Here is a 17,739-nt window from a genome sequence, read left to right on the forward strand (position 1 = left end):
GTACACCAGTTTTCAACTAAATTACATCAACCCTATAGCGGGGGCGGACACAACCATCAAAATCTTTAATGGAAAGGGGGGTTGAGTGATACCTCATTTTGAAGGTCATTAAATTGCCTTTTCAAAAATACCACATGCCTTATATTTCTTTTCTGTACTTTTGGAAAAATCTTGGACTCAATTCTCTAAAAAATTTTGGAGTTCTGAACTTACTTAAGTCGCGTTTACACGATGACAATTGGCGAGACAATTGTCAGAAGACAACTGACTGGCATGAAATTATTGTCTTCGTCTAAACACTTCAGGCCAATTGCCTTGCCAACTGCCCTCACAATTGGCCCAAAATTCAGTTGTCTCCGGGAGTAGACTGAGGACAATGAGCTGCGCCCAGTGAGCCCCCCACCACTCGAAATCTCAATTATCGCGACAATTGGCGCCGTGTGAACGGTGTAGGCCAGTAGTGCTGTCTTATTTTTTGCCAGTTCCCTCTAGATGACGAGCAGTCGGCCATGTTTTAGCTGTCTACTGCCATGGCAATAGTTGGCCCCGTATAAACATCTTCTCGTTCAACTGGACTGGCCTCCGACAATCCGCAACCACGTGATGACAATTGTCCAATAGCAATTGTCTCGCCAATTGTCATCGTGTAAACGCGACTTTAATATCTTTACGGTTTTACTTGATTTTTCCAAAAATACTTCAAAAAAACACTCTAAATACTTCAACATTCCACAAAAATTCAATTTGGAGTTCAATACTCCAAAAAAAATTTTTGGAGTTCTGAACTCAATATTTAGTATCTGTACGGTTTCACTTGATTTTTCCAAAATTACTGAAGAGAAATATAATGTATGTGGTATTTTTGAAAAGGTAATCGAACGATCTTTAAAATGAGGTATCACTCAACCCCCCTTTCCATTAAAGATTTTGGGGGTTGGGTCCGCCCCCGCTAGAGGGTTAGTGTAATTTGATTGAAAACTAGTCTATAAAATGTCCCCCTCACAAATAAATTTGACGTGTTTTTGTATATTTTTAGATTTTCTATATGGACCAAATTAAAGGGGGTGGCAACTTTTCAAATTGACATATGTACCTACCTATATACAACAGAAGTGTTCACTTCATGCCACGCAGAATTATTTTTGAAATTCTGCTTAAATACAGGGTGATTGATTAGTGGGGTAAAGCTCAATAGATCCGCTATAGTAATAGATAGTAATAAAAGTTAATAACAAAATTTTAGCCAACTTTGAGCTTCGTATATTAAAATTAATTAGAATATTACAGGGTGTTCGATAACATAGTGGCAGACCAAACTTATGTTTTTTTAAATGGAACACCCTATATTTTATTTTATATTCGAAATACTGTTAACTTCTCCATCAGAAAAATATAAAGGTTTGTTATGTTATACAGGGTATTTACAAAGTTATAACCAATTTTATATGAAAATCGTAACAAGTTCAACTCCCTGTATAAATAAAAATAAGCAAAACAGCAATGGTTTATTAATGCCATATTTTTTTACGTATTGTCAACATTTCAAATACAGGATGAGTCAAAACGCAAGTACATTATTTTCTCACTAATTTTAAATGGAACACCCTGTATTTTATATCACTATTGAAAAGTACCATTACCGTACTTTAATTTTTAGATAACCTTCCCTATGTCTAAATTTTTTAGTTTTCGAGATATTTTCATTTTTCAATGGACCAGTAGCGTGACCACACAAATCACCAGAATTTAATAAACTGGATTGATTTTTTTGGGGTTACGTTAATAATGAAGTTTATAAAATACCTCCAACAACAAGGTATGAGATGAAAATAGAATACAAAGTGTATTTGGATGTGTTAATTTACAAATGCTTCGTAGAGTAAGTAGTTCATTCAGTGATCGTTTTTAGGCATGCATAAATGTGTTAGGAGGTAATTTTGAACACCTTATGTAATTAATATTAAAAGTATTTTATTAAAAGTAGCTTCTAATTTTTTCAAACATGTTTTTTTGCAAAATGTATTACTGGTAAATTATGTTTCGTTCTTTATTTGTTACATTGTTACATTTACATACAAAACTAGTGTTTAATTGTCTTCACAAAATGTTGTATTTTGTGTTTGTGTGTTTTTTTTTGTAAAATTCATTACTAATTTTCTTTCTTTTTTTGTTACATTTGTTACGCAGCCTTGATAATGGCCTTTATAGACTTTGCTAAAGCCTTCGACAGCATAAAACATACAGCCCTGTGGAAAATCTTAAGACTAAATAGATAACCTCCAAAGATGTATCAGCCAACAACATGTCAGGTATTGCATAAAGGGCAAATGACAGATAAAATACCAATTGAAGTAGGTTTAAAACAAGGTTGCATACTGTCACCTTTGCTCTTCAATATATGTCTTAATCATATACTGGAAAAAACAATTGAAAGAAAAAATGGGATCCCTTGGAACTACCTTCAGAACAAGAAACTAGCAGATATGGAATACGCAGATGATATCTGTTTCGTAGCGAACACAATAGATGATATGAAGAGCATCTTAAGGAAGCTAGAGGTGAAATCGGCAGAAGTGGGTCTTAAAATCAACACGAACAAGACAGTAGAGATGAGAATAGGAGTAACTAACTGTGATAAACTATACATCAACCAACCAGAAATAAAACAGGTTCAAGAATTTTGCTACCTAGGCAGTATAATCAGTGCAAAATGTGGAGCTCAAGCAGATATTAAACAGAGAATACGAAAAGCACAACAAGCCTTTGGAACCCTCGCAAATATATGGAGATCAACACAGATCAGCCAAAATACTAAAATAAGGCTATTTAATAGTAACGTGAAAACTGTGCTACTTTATGGGAGTGAAGCATGGGCAATAACTGACGGAAATGTAAATAAAATCCAAGTTTTTGTAAATAGATGTCTACGTAAAATTCTAAAGGTATACTGGCCCAATACCATAACAAATGTAGCACTATGGAAAAAACCAAACAAGAACCCATCAGAACAACAATAAAGAGGAAAATATGGAACTGGCTGGGACACACACTGAGGAAAGAAAATGCAGACATAACAAAACAGGCACTCAAATGGAATGCAGTAGGACGAAGAAGCAGAGGACGCCCGACCAAAACATGGAGGAGTACCGTTGAAGAAGACCACAAAAGTATGAAGAAAACCTGGGGAGAAATAGCAACCATGGCCAGAAATAGAGGAGAATGGAGAAGCTTCCTATGCTCCTTCACGGAGTAACAGGATTGGATATATATATTTGTTACATTTACATAAAAAAGTAGTTTTTAATTGTTTCAAAAATGTTGCATGTTGTGGTTTGTTCTTTTTGTAAAATGTATTGCTAATAAATTATTTTTATTTCTTTATTTGCGACATTGTTACATTGAATACCGGATTGATAATCAGTAATCGTCAATTGTCAATTCAGTCATGGCTTACTTAAAATTTAGATAAATTTAGACACCTAAAATAATTTGCTCTGAAAAATGAAAATATCTCGAAAACTAATAAATTTGGACATAGGGAATGTTATATAAAAATTAAAGTACTGTAATGTTACTTTTCAATAGTGATATAAAATACAGGGTGTTCCATTGAACATTACTGAGAAAATAATGTACTTGCGTTTTGACTCACCCTGTATTTGATATAAAGAAAATTAGCAATGTCAATAATTCTTGAAAATTTTGACAATAAATAAAATAATATGGCATTAATAAACCATTGCTGTTGTGCTTATTTTTATTTATACAGGGAGTTGAACTTGTTACGATTTTCATACAAAATTGGTTATAACTTTGTAAATACCCTGTATAACATAACAAACCTTTATATTTTTGTGATGGAAAAGTTAACAGGACTTCGAATATATAATAAAATATAGGGTGTTCCATTTAAAAAAACATAAGTTTGGTCTGCCACTGTGTTTTCGAACAACCTGTAACTCTAACTAATTTTGTAATGTGAAGCTCAAAGTTGGCTAAAATTTTTGTTATTAACTTTTATTGCTATCTATTACTATAGCGGATCTATTGAGCTTTACCCCACTAATCAATCACCCTGTAGGTAGCTTGGTTTCGTTTAGATTCAGAGGTGTTCATGTAGCCCCACTGAAGAGGACTTGCGAGACCCAAACGGATGTATAGGGGTGGTGGATCACCTCTGAAGTGAAATTTTAATTTAATTTAATTTGAGAAAATTGAATTCCGCGAGTGAGGGCATTTTGCTTATCTTAACGGGGGTGCGCTTTGCAAGAATAGTTCTCTTCAGTCATTCTAATACTGTATTTTCTTGTTATTAGGTTCATAAAAACATTACTGTCTCTGATGGAACATGGCGCCAAAGCTCACTTAAAACACCTCACAGAATACTTCGGATTTCTCTACGAGTTTAGTAAAATGGGCGAGGAAGAATCAAAATTTTTGCTCGCTGTGGGAGCCATCAATTCCATGGTACATTTCTATTTGGGCCAAAAGTCGAACGATTTCGTAGACGTGAGTGAAGGTGAAGATGAAGAAGAGGTAGTTTCGTTGCCTACAGACAAGTACAAACCAGCCTCTTTAGATAAGATGATAACTCTCATAGCTTCTTTGGTGGAGAAAAGTAGAGATGCGAGTGGGAAGCTTCAGCTTAGCGAAAAGGACTATTCGGCGATAGCGGGAGGCAAAGGTTTCAACTTCTTTTTTCAACAGATTAAGGATAACATTAATCTGCAGCAAACGAGAAATCTCATTCATTCAATTTGTAGGGGCAATAACCAGTTAGCTCAGTTAATAATTTGTATGATATCTCAGGCGATATCCAGGAATTCAGAAGTAAGTTAAACGCATTTATATCAAAATATTTTTTTATTCAAGCTTATTTATAATTTTTGTTCAATAGCTAATACTTGTTCATAAGTATAAGAATATTACTCCAGGGAAATAAGCTAGAAATAGACTATGTTCGGGACACTCAAAGATCCAGGTAGCTGACTACTTTTTTAGTTATTGTAGACCTATAGGAAGAAAACTTACCTGTTTCCTGCCTAGAGTTCGCGTCCGTTTTTTAATTATTAACAATTTAGTGCAAAATTGCATTTTTTTCGATTTTTGCACCCCGTTCAAAAGCTAAACAGTTGACATAAAACTACAAAATTTAATTTTTTAGAAAATTGAAAAACCTTCAAGATGCCGATTTTTTAAAGTTAAAAAGTTAATTTGTTACTACGCAAACTGCAAAATAAGTGAAAATCGTTATTTGTTAATAACTTTTACTAAAACTACTTTAGAACTTTAGTGTTTCACCCAAAGTTGTGTATTGGAGTACCTAACAAACCCTCAAAATTTTAGACTTATCCATTAATTAGTTTAAAAGTTATTCTATTTGTTTATCCCAGAGACCTTTATTTTGCAATAACATAAGACAGAAAATAATGAAGATAAGGCAATTCTGCGTATGTCAAATGAAAGTAGAAAAGTGATACTATCAAAATGTACTAAAAAAAGATAAAAAATTATCTAATATAGTCAAAAATCCTAATGCCAAATTTTTGGAATTTTGTATTTTATGGGCCATTCCACGAACATACGCCTGTTTCGGATAACTTCGACAACGAATATTTTACTGTGCAACATAAGAAGTACGAAAGTAAATGGAGCTAATAATTATTCCAATAAACAACAATGTAATTTGCAATTTACTTTCGTTCTTCTTATTTTGCATAGTAAAATATTCGTTGTCGAAGTAATCCAAAACAGGCGTATGTTCGTGGAATAGGGTATATAAACATTTGGAATAACTTTAAAAATATTTTCCATAGAAAAAATCATTTTACATATTCGAAAAGTTGGTATTTTACACGAATTTTTAAAAATGTTATTCAATTGGTGACTAGCCGTGGTAAGTGAAGAGGGAGCTGGGAGCCGACAAATGCATGAGTTCCAAAACTAAAAAAGGCAACTTAAAACTACCATCATTTTCTATATCTCGGGATCTACTGAATATATTTTGATCTTTCTTTTTTAATTTGTATGTAATTTTTCTCTACATTACAAATATTCAATTTGTCTATTTGCAGTTTGACATTTATTAATTAATAAACAGTCTAATTTGTTTAAACAATCCTGCCGCAGACGTTCGGATAAAATTAGCGTCTCTTTGCAAAGACAATGACGTCGACTTTGCAAAGTAACAAGACATTTACTCAACACACACTACACATGTCACTAGGTACCCAACTGAAAAAATTTACCGTACCTACCATGCCAATGGCCATTAGTTGTCGAGGCATTAGATAAATAAAAAAAATTAAAAAAAAATAATTTTTTCCCAAAAATCCATGTTTTTTCATTAATCATAGAAAAAGTTAAGCTATACTGTAATAAATAAATTATCTTCAATAAATAATTATCTAATAAAAATAATTTATTTATTAAAGTGAACTTTTTGTATGATCATTAATGATACTATGATTAAAAAAATAGATTTTTGTAAAAAAATATTTTTTCAAGAATTGTTTAAACACATTAGACTGATTATTATTTAAGAAATTTAGAAACAAATTGCATATTTGTAATCTACGTAGAAATTACATACGAATTAAAAAAAGAAAGATCAAAATCCATTGAGTTGATCTGGATATACAGAAAATTGTATTAGTTTGAAATTGCTTTTTCGGTATTTTAACTCGGTGGATTCGTAGGTTCCCCCTAGTAACCGTTTGAACTACATTTTTGAAAAATCGTAGAGGGTGCTGTGAAGATACAATGTTTATGCAAATTTTTTAACAAAAAATACAAATCCCATTCTTTAAAATGGCATCAATGAAATTTCTTAATTATTATAAACAAATTAAGTCTGAATTAAAAAAAGCACATGGCTAACTTTGTCCCAAATGAACCCAGGCTAATTTTTTTTATTTTAAAATTCGTGTTAAAATACTAGCTTTTCGAATATATAAAAATATTGTACCTACGGACAATATTTTTAAAGTTATTCTAAATGTTTATAAACTACAAAATTTCAAAAATTTGGCATTAGGATTTTTGATTATATTAATTAATTTTTTTATATTTTTTAATACATTTTGATACTATCAGTCTTCTGCTTTCATTTGGCATACTCAGAATTGCCCAATGTTCATTATTTTCTGTTTTATGATATTGCAAAATAAAGGTATCTGGAATAAACAAATAGAATAACTTTTAAACTAATTAATGGATCGGTCTCAAATTTTGAGGGTTTGTTAAGTACCAAAATAACCAACTTTGGGTGAAACTCTAAAATTCTATGTTAAATTTACTAAAAGTTATTAACAAATATCGATTTTCACTTATTGCAATTTGCGAAGCAACAAATTAAATTTTCAAATATCGGCATTTTGAAGGTTTTTCAATGTTCTAAAAAATTAAATTTTGTAGTTTTATGTCAACTATTTAGCTTTTGAATGGGTTGCAAAAAATCGAAAAAATCGCGATTTTTGAACTAAATTGTTAATAATTAAAAACGGACGCGAACTCTAGGCAGTAAACAGGTAGGTTTTCTTCCTATTGGTCTACAATAACTAAAAAAGTAGTCAGCTACCTGGATCTTTGAGTATCCTGAGAAAATCCTTATTTCTCTGGACTATACAACTGAATGGTGTTTAGCTTTGCCAGCTTTTGTAATAAACACCACCCTTACTTAAGTCTAAAGTTTATATTGGCCTAGGCCTGAAACTGAACATAAGACACTGAAAATTTTCTTAAATAATATTGAATTGAATTAAACTAACACTTAACTAACATTTCGAATAGATAAATTTGAGTACATGGTTCTTTAGCCGTGCGTCGTCATTTAAAGAATACGAAAATAGTCGGAAATTTACTCCACGCAACAGCAAGTGACTGAAAGTGGCTACTGCTCCGATCACGGATTATATTATAAAATTTTACGTTATCAAATAAATAGAATGGAAAATGTTAGTTTTGATTTAAAATTTGCTCGATTAAATTTAAAACGAGTTCCGGTGATGTGATTTTGAGGTAGGTGTTTTTCCTGGCATAATCTAAAAAAATTAATAAAACATTTTCTATTTGTCATTTCTTTCACTTTTGCGCAAAGCTAAACAAAACAATTCCTTAACTGTGTAAATGAGGTTAACTTTGTATGTAAATTAATGGCAAAATAAAATACACTTACCATACAATTTCAAACTCCAATATAAAATTAGTTGTGAAAGCAACTGTTTGTGTAATATAGATAACTTCTAAATGCTAAAACGGGACAAAAAAAACAGCAAAAAATTCAACTAACTGACAGCCACAATAGGCCAGAAAATGAAGCATTTTGCCTCGCAATTTTTTCGTCCAGCATGGATTTACTTGAAATTTTCACAGAAGGTAGGGAATAGCCCAATGATTATTTTCTATATCATGCCGCTGTACCTAAAACCATGGGGATGGTTGTCACCCCATCTCGGTGGTTGGAATTTTTCATTACATTTTAACCATGGAAATCAATAGAAAAAGTAATTCTAAGAAAAAAATACTCTTTACGTTTTCTTCGTAAAACTAATATTTTTTGAGTTATTCGCGGTTGAAAGTAACAGTTTTTCGACGAAAAAATCGACTTTATTTAGAGGGTTTTTTAAGAATAACTTGAAAAATATGCATTTAATCAAAAAAATTTGGATATCAAAATTGTATATTTTAAAAGCACAAAAATAAATTTTTTTTATAATTTTTCTACGATCAATATAAACCGAGATACGGCATGTAAAAGTTAGCTTTTTTCATCAAATGCATAATTTGAAATATTCAAAGCCAGATAATGGGAAAACCTTGCAATTTTCGAGAAAAACTTACATAATATTTCAAGTATACAATTATACCTTTCAAAAAAATAAATAAAAAGTTTCTAGCATAAAAAGTGAGTGACTTATGGTCAAAATAAGGTCAGTACCTACTTTTTTCTACGAAAACATCAGTGAAAACAACCCGCTAACTACCCTCCTACTTAAAATTGATCTTCACCCTTTTGTAATTCTTTTTATATATGTATTATTAATACACTTAAGAAGTTTGACCCATTTAAAAGACTTAATTTTAGAAAAAGTGGAGTTTAAAAATAAATTGTTTTTTTGCGATTTAGTATTTTTCACCCTTTACTTCAAAATATCTCTAAAAATACTGGAGATACGAAGAAAATGATTTAATACTAAATTGTAGCTTTTTTAATAGCTAAAGTTTCCTTGTCATAGATTTTCTTTGCAGTGAATATTTAGCGAGATATAGCTGTTTTAAACCTCTATTTACGAGCAAAGACCCCCTTATTCGAGCCCTTTAAACTCACCCCACTTAAAAACTAAGGGATCTTACCGAATTTAATTTACAGTCTTATAGCTCTTTAAAAAACCCTACAAAATCATTTGTGAAAAAACTTTTTATCGCCAAAAATGAAGGATCTATGTTTATAAAACGAATTTTTTTTTCGAAAAATTCGAATAGCCTACTTGGGAGTGTAATAGAGCATTTTCAATTTATATAATACCACAGAACCTGACATCGATCTCGATGAAGATGACTAAAAAACTATTTGTATTTGTAACTTTGTATTTTTATGTAAATACATGTTTTTGTACGTAATTCTACTTTTTTTTCTGTATAGATCTAATAAATTACTTATAAAAATTGCAATGTTATTAAGGGTGGTTTTAAGGGTTTAAATATTATGATATTATATCCTAAAGCATAAAACAATCATTATTTAACTAATAAAAACCAGATGTTGACCATATTAAAAGTTTAAAATGTTATGTTATAACTTTTATAATTAGGAGTAGTTGTTACCCTTAAAAAAACAAAAGCGTACAACGGCTCAATATAGAAAATGAAAAGGGTGAAATGAGCCTAAACCCAAATTTTTGTACAAATCGATGCTGGACGAAAAAATGGCGAGGTTTTGCCATTTTTTCAGCTTTATTTCCCGAGCTACAAGTAAACAAACCAGAAACGTCCCAAATTTTACTTAAAATCTGAAAACGTCCTCAAGCGTCTTTTTTGCACCCATCTCTTTTAGATGTACTGAGTCTAGAGCGTTCATAAAAATAACATGTGCCTTTTAATAACAGGCGGTGGTTTGTCTTTAGTGTCATGCGTGGAATACAATGATGCTAAATAAAAACTATAAGTTTTATCTCGCCAGGTATTCATGACGCATGCATAAAGAACCATGGACTCAACTGTATGTTGACACATATGGTGCCAACCAACATTATAAATTTAACACTACTTTATTATTTTCCAGGGATGTCAGCCTTTTTTTAAGATACTTACTCTTCTAACAGAGACTAGCGCACAAAACTCTTCACAACAACCATGTTTCACGCAGTTGGTCCTTCAGAAAGTATGGGACGCCGCCGAATGTTGTCCATATCTAGCTTTAGATTGGTTAGCCTTGCAAGTAACAAGAAACAGACTGGTGCACTCTTGGGTGTTGGGCTCAATGGATTCGTGGCTGGAACATTTTCTGATTGGTCATAACAATCAACGAGTGAGGAATAGTAAGTAGCCTTTATTATAGTAGTATCTTATATTATGGCGTCGTAGGATCGTAGTAAGCCTTAATAGGACCTGAGTATGATCGGAAGGCTATAATGACAGGTGTGCCGAAGCGATAAAGGGGTGTATTCTGTAACATTTCCGTTAAATTTAAGAGGTCTCTAAAATTTAACTTTTAACGGTCCTGTAAAACTTTTAGGTTAGATTGACATTCTGTAAACACATATTATAGAGGACCGCTAAAATAATTTGTTTTAGAGGAATGCTCTAAAAGGTTTTGAAATAAATACGGCAACATCGAACGTTTTGCGTTTTTGAACTACTTATAACCTAGAAATTGACCGAAAACAGACTGTCAGAAGCCAAAAATCTTAAGAAACAAGAAGAAATTGACAGTTTGCTAGAAAATATATTTATTTTATTTAATTATTTTTTAGTAAAACTCATATTTTCCAATTAACCATTTTTATTTATAAAGTTATACATTAAAATATTGCTGAAAAATTGCATATTGTATTTCTTCTCCCCTTCTACACTAATTTTGGTCAAATGGTCTATTTTCAATTATATTACAGGTCATCTACCTCATCTGCATCTTATTCTAAACCTTCTGGGAAGTAAGAATTTGATGTGTTTTGTACTGTTCCACAATAATTTTAAATAATTTTACCTGCATTGATAGGATTTAATTGCTTTGACCACAGAATAACTATATTCTGTTAATTATTCTGTGCTTTGACAAACATCTTGATTTCAACACTGTTTCAATCACATTTCTAGATAGGTATCAAAATAGGTAGGTACCTACCTACTTTCTTTGAAATGGTAATTGTAGTTACTTTCAGGTCAATTACTTTTTGTTGTAATCTGAATTCAGCTCTACAAAAAGAAACAAAAATTTGAATTTTGTTATATGTAGGTGTAGTGTGTCGATTGTAAGGTAAACTGAGACTTACCTTTCATTATTATTTATTTATTATTTCTTCCAAAAGTATGTCTTTATTATTTAGACCAAAAACACCCAAATAAAAATTCACCGTAATTATATTCTGCATAGAGACGTGTTTTTCCCGATTTACTTCCACGAAAATTTTCCCCGGAAAATTCGGGTTTTTTCAACAAAATCTTTAATTTTCAACTAAAATTTTAGATAAGTAATTGTTTATCAATAATTAACTAACTTGGTAATATAAAAGCTCTTTTGTTTATATCTTTGCTGTAAATGCCGGTCAACTTTGACCGGTTGTGTCTCAGGAACCAATCATCACAATTAAACGTTTTTTTCTTTTAAAAGAAGCGTCCTGCTTAATTTAATATTTCCCGAGATATTCTATTTGTTTATAAGCCAAAAAATTGTTTATAATTTTAAAATATTCCTGAGGCCGCTTAAATAGTCCAATTTCAATTCTGTAAAATACATTAGATATGTACAGTGGCTTTTTATACAAAAATGATAGTTATTCTTATGTATCATAATTATTGTGGTGATTATAGCGACCGTAAATTTTTAATTAATTGCAATTGTTGCTAAACTGTTCATTCGATTTCCATCGGCTTCTGGAATTATTATCTATAATCTATACGAAAAGAGCTTTTATATTACCAAGTTATTTAATTATTGATAAACAATTACTTATCTAAAATTTCTGTTAAAATTTAAGATTTTGTTGGAAAATCCCGCATTTTCCGGGGAAAATTTTCGTCGAAGTAAATCGGGAAAAACACGTCTCTATGAAGAATTTAATTACGGTGAATTTTTATTTGGGTATTTTTGGTGTAAAGTTAAAATCTTTGTACGCCATTTTGTTTATAAAAAAGTAGCACACTATCTGCCGACTTTGCATACCTATATTATTAATATATACAATCATAAGATTCGATTACAGCAATAAAATTGCTGGTAAATAACGTTTCCTTGTAGTTTGCTAATTAGCCCAGAGTATTTATCCATTTTTTTTTAAACTAACACAAGTTGCTTCACTCAAAATGCTATTTAGTATCTCATAAACTAATAGTTCGACCGCTGTCAAATTTATACACGCATCTTTTGAAGGCTAGCACTGACTAAAAATCATATGGATTTAATACCAGTAGTGCCATTTATGTGTCAGCCTAGGAACTTTTCATCCCACCTGTTATTTCTTTAGTTCATGTATTTATTTAATGTATTTGTATCATTATTAAGTCGATTGTATTACAAAGTTCATGCAGTAATGTTTGAATTTAATTTTTAGCTGCGGGTTACCTTTTAGTGGCTTTGGTGCCAAGTACACCTTTTAGGCAAGGTTTTAGAGCGACTCATAGATCTAATAGAGAACCTCAGCTTTCTACAGAAGCCACCGCGGTTCTTCACCAAATCTATACGGCTCTTCTAAGATTGTTACCTTCTGCTAAACATTACACTGACATGCAGCAACATGGAACTATGAAATTAACGACTTATTTTGCCTTAATGATGTATTGCTGCATTTCGAGGACTGAAAAATTAATGGTAAGCGACAGCAATAAATCCAATATTGTAAATTTACACTTAAACTTAATAAGTCTTGAGCCTCTTAATATACAATACGTTTAGTTCTCAATTAGATATAAGCGAACTGAAGAAAGCGCTAAAATCGGCAACATTGCTTATGAAAGTGAGTTGCATTGCCACTGAATGACGAATGACTGAATGAATGGGCGCGAATCAAGTGCATTAGGTGGACAGTGGAGAAGCAGTGTTGCCATTTATAGACTGTATATCTAATTTAAAACTGAACGGTCTGTATAAATTTTATATATAACTTAAGGGTTTATACAGTGAGGACGTTTAGGTTGGAATAAATTCATTTTCTCGATAATGGGCGATTTTGGAGAGAAATTCCGAAATAGGTCTATTTTTATTTTTAAATTATGGTGTTTTTGGCATAATGACGTAATCGATAATTTTTTAAAATGAGAGTAGGGGTCGTGTGATAACTCATTTGAAAGGTTATCCAATTCTCTATTCAGTAATATAAACATTAACATAATTATTTATACAGGGTGTACAAAAAAAATTTTTTATTAAATTAATTGGCACAAAAAGAAGAATGTAAGTCATTTATTTAATTCAAAATACATTTTATTGCTGTCAAAAAATAGGTAAAAATGTTTATTTCACAAATAAACATTGCTTTTTGCTTAAATTCAATGTTCAAATTGCTAAGAGACAGGTGAGTGGCAGCTTTAACATTGAATATAAACGAAAAACAATATTTATTTGTCAAATAAAGGTTTCTTTTTGATTTCTCACAGCACTAAAATGTATTTAGTGCTGTCGTTGGGGGGGGGGGGGTACTCCTTTATTTAGATGGACTTAAGTTTTTTTTATGTATTTTGAACCGTAGAACACGAATTTTTTGGGTAACAGTTGATCAGGATGTCGCTAAGATTGTTATAAACAAAGAACTTGCAGAATTACATAACAGCGATTTTTCGCAAAACAAAACATTTTTTGTATTTTTTAGGTCAAAATGTTCTTACTAGTTTTTTCGTAGGATGCATAGTTTTGAGATAAACGCGGCTGAAATTTGAAAAGTTGAAAAATTGCAATTTTTGAACCCGAATAACTTTTGATTAAAAAATAAAATAGCAATTCTACTTACCGCATTTGAAAGTTCAAGTCAAATTATACCGGTTTTGATTATTTTCATTGCTAAAAATTAATTTTTTTATTGTTGTTTGTAACAAAGCTATAAACAAAAATAGTGTTTGAGCGTTTTGACCCGTGCCCAATGCATGCGTTTTAACGCATGCTACGTAGAAATTGTCTGTTTTCCGGCGCTTGCACTTTTACCTGCTCGTTCGATATTAAATGAGAGATGAATTGAAAACATCACCCAAGCACTATGTGTTTATAGCTTTGTTTAACAATAATAAATTAATTTTTAGCAATGCAAAGAATCAAAATCTTTATAATTTGACTTGAACTTTCAAATGCTGCAAGCAGAATTGCTATTTTATTTTTTAATCAAAATTCCACAAGGAAGAATTTCCTGTAGCTTACCATTAATTACAAGTAAAAATTTAATAACAAATTTTGTCCTGGTAAAAGGTATATTAGTTTATAAAGCCCCTATAGGGCTACAAACATAGAAACAAAACGTTTTCGCTCTGTAACAAGAGCGTTACAAGCACATGGTGAGCCACCCAAAAATACAAAGGTTGAAACCTTTTACAAATAGACTAAAAGTGTTATATAAATATAAACATCCTAAAATCCAAAGGATGGATAAAATTTCTATGGATGTGGCTTTAGGGCAACATATGACACCCACTTGTTGGTAAGTGGGTTAATTAATTAGGTCATTATGTTATAAGGCTACATCACTAATGACCTGATTAATTAACCCACTTACCACCTGTGGGAGTCATATGTTGCCCTAAAGCCACATCCATAGGAATTTTATCCATCCTTTGGATTTTAGGATGTTTATATTTATATAAGACTTTTAGTCTATTTGTAAAAGGTTTCAACCTTTGTATTTTTGGGTGGCTCACCATGTGCTTGTAACACTGATGATGCTCTTGTTACAGAGCGAAAACGTTTTGTTTCTATGTTTGTAGCCCTACAGGGGCTTTTTAAACTAATATACCTTTTACCAGGACAAAATTTTTTATTAAATTTTAATCAAAAGTTATGCAGGTTCAAAAATTGCAATTTTTCGATTTTTTGAAAGTTCAACCTCGTTTATCTCGAAAACTATGCATCCTACAAAAAACTAGTAAGAACATTTTTTGCTTAGAATGACCCAAAAAAAAAACAAATGTTTTGTTTTGCGAAAAATCGCTGTTATATATTTCTGCAAGTTCCTTATCGACATCCGGATCAACTGTTATCGAAAAAATTCGTGTTCTACGGGTCAAAATACATAAAAAAATAAAAGAGGCCGTTGTACCTCCCACCCCCGGTTACAGCACTAATTTTGAATTTATTGATTACGTCATCATGCCCAGATAGATGATGTCAGTAATATGATCCATATGCCAAAAAATATTAATATTTAAAAATCGACCTGTTTCGGGATTCCTCTCCAAAATCGCCCATTCTTGAGAAAATGAATTTATTCCAACCTAAACGTCCTCTCTGTATAACTTACAGTGTTAAACTATTGTTTTTCTTTTAGTTTGGACAGTATTTTATGCAATTGTGGCATTTATTTCATCCTAAATTATCAGAACCGTCCATACCTGCCTACCATAATAAGCAAACACTGCTAGCATTTTGGAACCATGTTTGTACTGACTGTCCGGAAAATGTACAATTAATGCTTCAAAATGCCCACGTGACCAAAAACATTGCATTTAATTATATCTTGTAAGTATTCCCTACAATTCAAAAAGTATTTTTGTTAATTTGCGGAAGTATTGATCCATATAAATAAATATTAGTGTTATTTTAGAACATTTTAATATTCAACAGTACTTAAGCGCGTGGACCCAAATATTTTTCGGCTATCACTACTTTTTCTTTCTTTATACGGAAAATTACGTGTATTATTACTACTGGTATAGAGATGTAAACATTAGTTGACAATGACATTGTCATCATTTACATAGAGATGGCTATTTCATTCAGTTTTTGAATGTTCTTGGATAGCCGTTACTTGTATAATCGCTTAAATTATTAATTCAGTTAATTAATAGGATCATTTTTTCAATAACTGTGTATTCAGTGATTACAATAATTTTACTATACAATAAAAACTAATAATCGAGAAAAGAGAAAAAGTGATTAAGTGATTTTAATAATACGAAAAATAACGCAAAAGATGGAAAACATAATACGTTGTGAAATAAAAAGGGATGAAACTAGTAGAGGTGTAAAATTATCTATAGGAGCCTAGAAATTTACATTTCATTACATAGTTTCACACCTTTAGACGTATCGGAAGAGTATGACAACTGTCACTGTGACAGGAGAATTTTATAAAATTCTTCTGTCACCGACGTCTAAAGGTGGGAAACTATCTAATGTAATGTCAATTTATATGTTCTTTCTTATTGATAATTTTACACCTCTACTAGTTTCATCTTTTTTTATTTCACATCGTATTATGTTTTCCATCTCTTGCGTTATTTTGCCGGTTATAACAGCGCGCTCATCACTGTATATTGTTACTATGGAACTCTTTAAATTATGCCGCAACAACAAAATACTTGGATCACAGAATAAACCCTGGTGTATTCTGTGCTTGGATCTTCCATAAATAATAAACAATAAAAAACTTTTTATTAATTTCACGTCTTAAATCAATTATTTATCAAATACACTATCAATATTATTTAATAAACAACTTAAAATATTTCTGAAGCCGTGTCAAATATTTAGTAGTCTTGTTTGCCACTTTCTTGTCACCACATTCTGTTCTGAGTGCAATGTATGACAAAGATAGCGAATGCTCGATTTGGAAAATATCACCACGGATATGTCTTCATTTTTTTTTGAATCCTGGAAAAACTGATAAATTTTTTTGAAAAATTTAAACGCAGAATGAAAGACTACATCATTACCAAGGCTAGAAAGTTCCTTAAAATAAATAAAAAGTTTCTTTTGAATGAGATATTTGAAATTAAAAATTACACTCAATTTTCTCTCCTTTTTTACCCCCATAATTTATTAAAATAAACAATATAGAAGTTTTCAGGGACTTTCTACTCTCGGTAATGATATAATCTTTAATTCTGCGTTTAAATTTTTTAAAAATACTTACTAGTTTTCTCAGGATTCGAAAAAAATGAATGCATTTAAAAAGCATTGGAACAAAATTCTGCGCCTACGCTCTTAATGAAACGGCAAGATTTGTATTATAATTAAAACTGGAACGGGAAATGTATATTTTTCTTCTTCTCTTTGTTAGCTGTTATCTAGTCAGATTTTTTTCAGAACTTACCGCGATTTCAGCATAATAGGTGCAAAATTGGTACAAAATCTTGTCAGCTTATCATATATCATAAAGTTATCGTATATCATTTTAATGATATTTTTTCCTTTTGATGTTGTCTCTTGTCTCCACTTTTTGTTGGTTTTAATTTCACAAACCAGCGATCAATGTCAGTGGATATGGTGTATTGTTGGAAAAACAAGTATCTTGCATATATCAGAAACAAGTGTATGTAGAGTTTCTTAACCTTGACGATTAAATGCGACATTTCAAATGAAGCGAGTTCTTCAGACGATTT

General features: G+C 31.2%; 1 protein-coding gene across 2 annotated transcripts in view; it reads left to right on the forward strand.

Annotated features, from left to right (window-relative positions):
- The window catches only part of LOC114327388 (ubiquitin carboxyl-terminal hydrolase 34), a 273,865-nt gene that overhangs the window by 208,644 nt on the left and 47,482 nt on the right, over positions 1–17,739 (forward strand). For both annotated transcript variants that reach the window (XM_050649892.1, XM_050649893.1), the window contains exons 28-31: positions 4,317–4,830; positions 10,283–10,538; positions 12,771–13,027; positions 15,684–15,874. In XM_050649892.1, coding sequence (XP_050505849.1) covers positions 4,317–4,830; positions 10,283–10,538; positions 12,771–13,027; positions 15,684–15,874 — 1,218 coding nt within the window. The remainder of the gene's footprint in view (positions 1–4,316; positions 4,831–10,282; positions 10,539–12,770; positions 13,028–15,683; positions 15,875–17,739) is intronic.

The sequence above is a fragment of the Diabrotica virgifera genome, chromosome 4, assembly GCF_917563875.1.
Source record: "Diabrotica virgifera virgifera chromosome 4, PGI_DIABVI_V3a".
In the NCBI taxonomy this organism is placed as follows: domain Eukaryota; kingdom Metazoa; phylum Arthropoda; class Insecta; order Coleoptera; family Chrysomelidae; genus Diabrotica; species Diabrotica virgifera.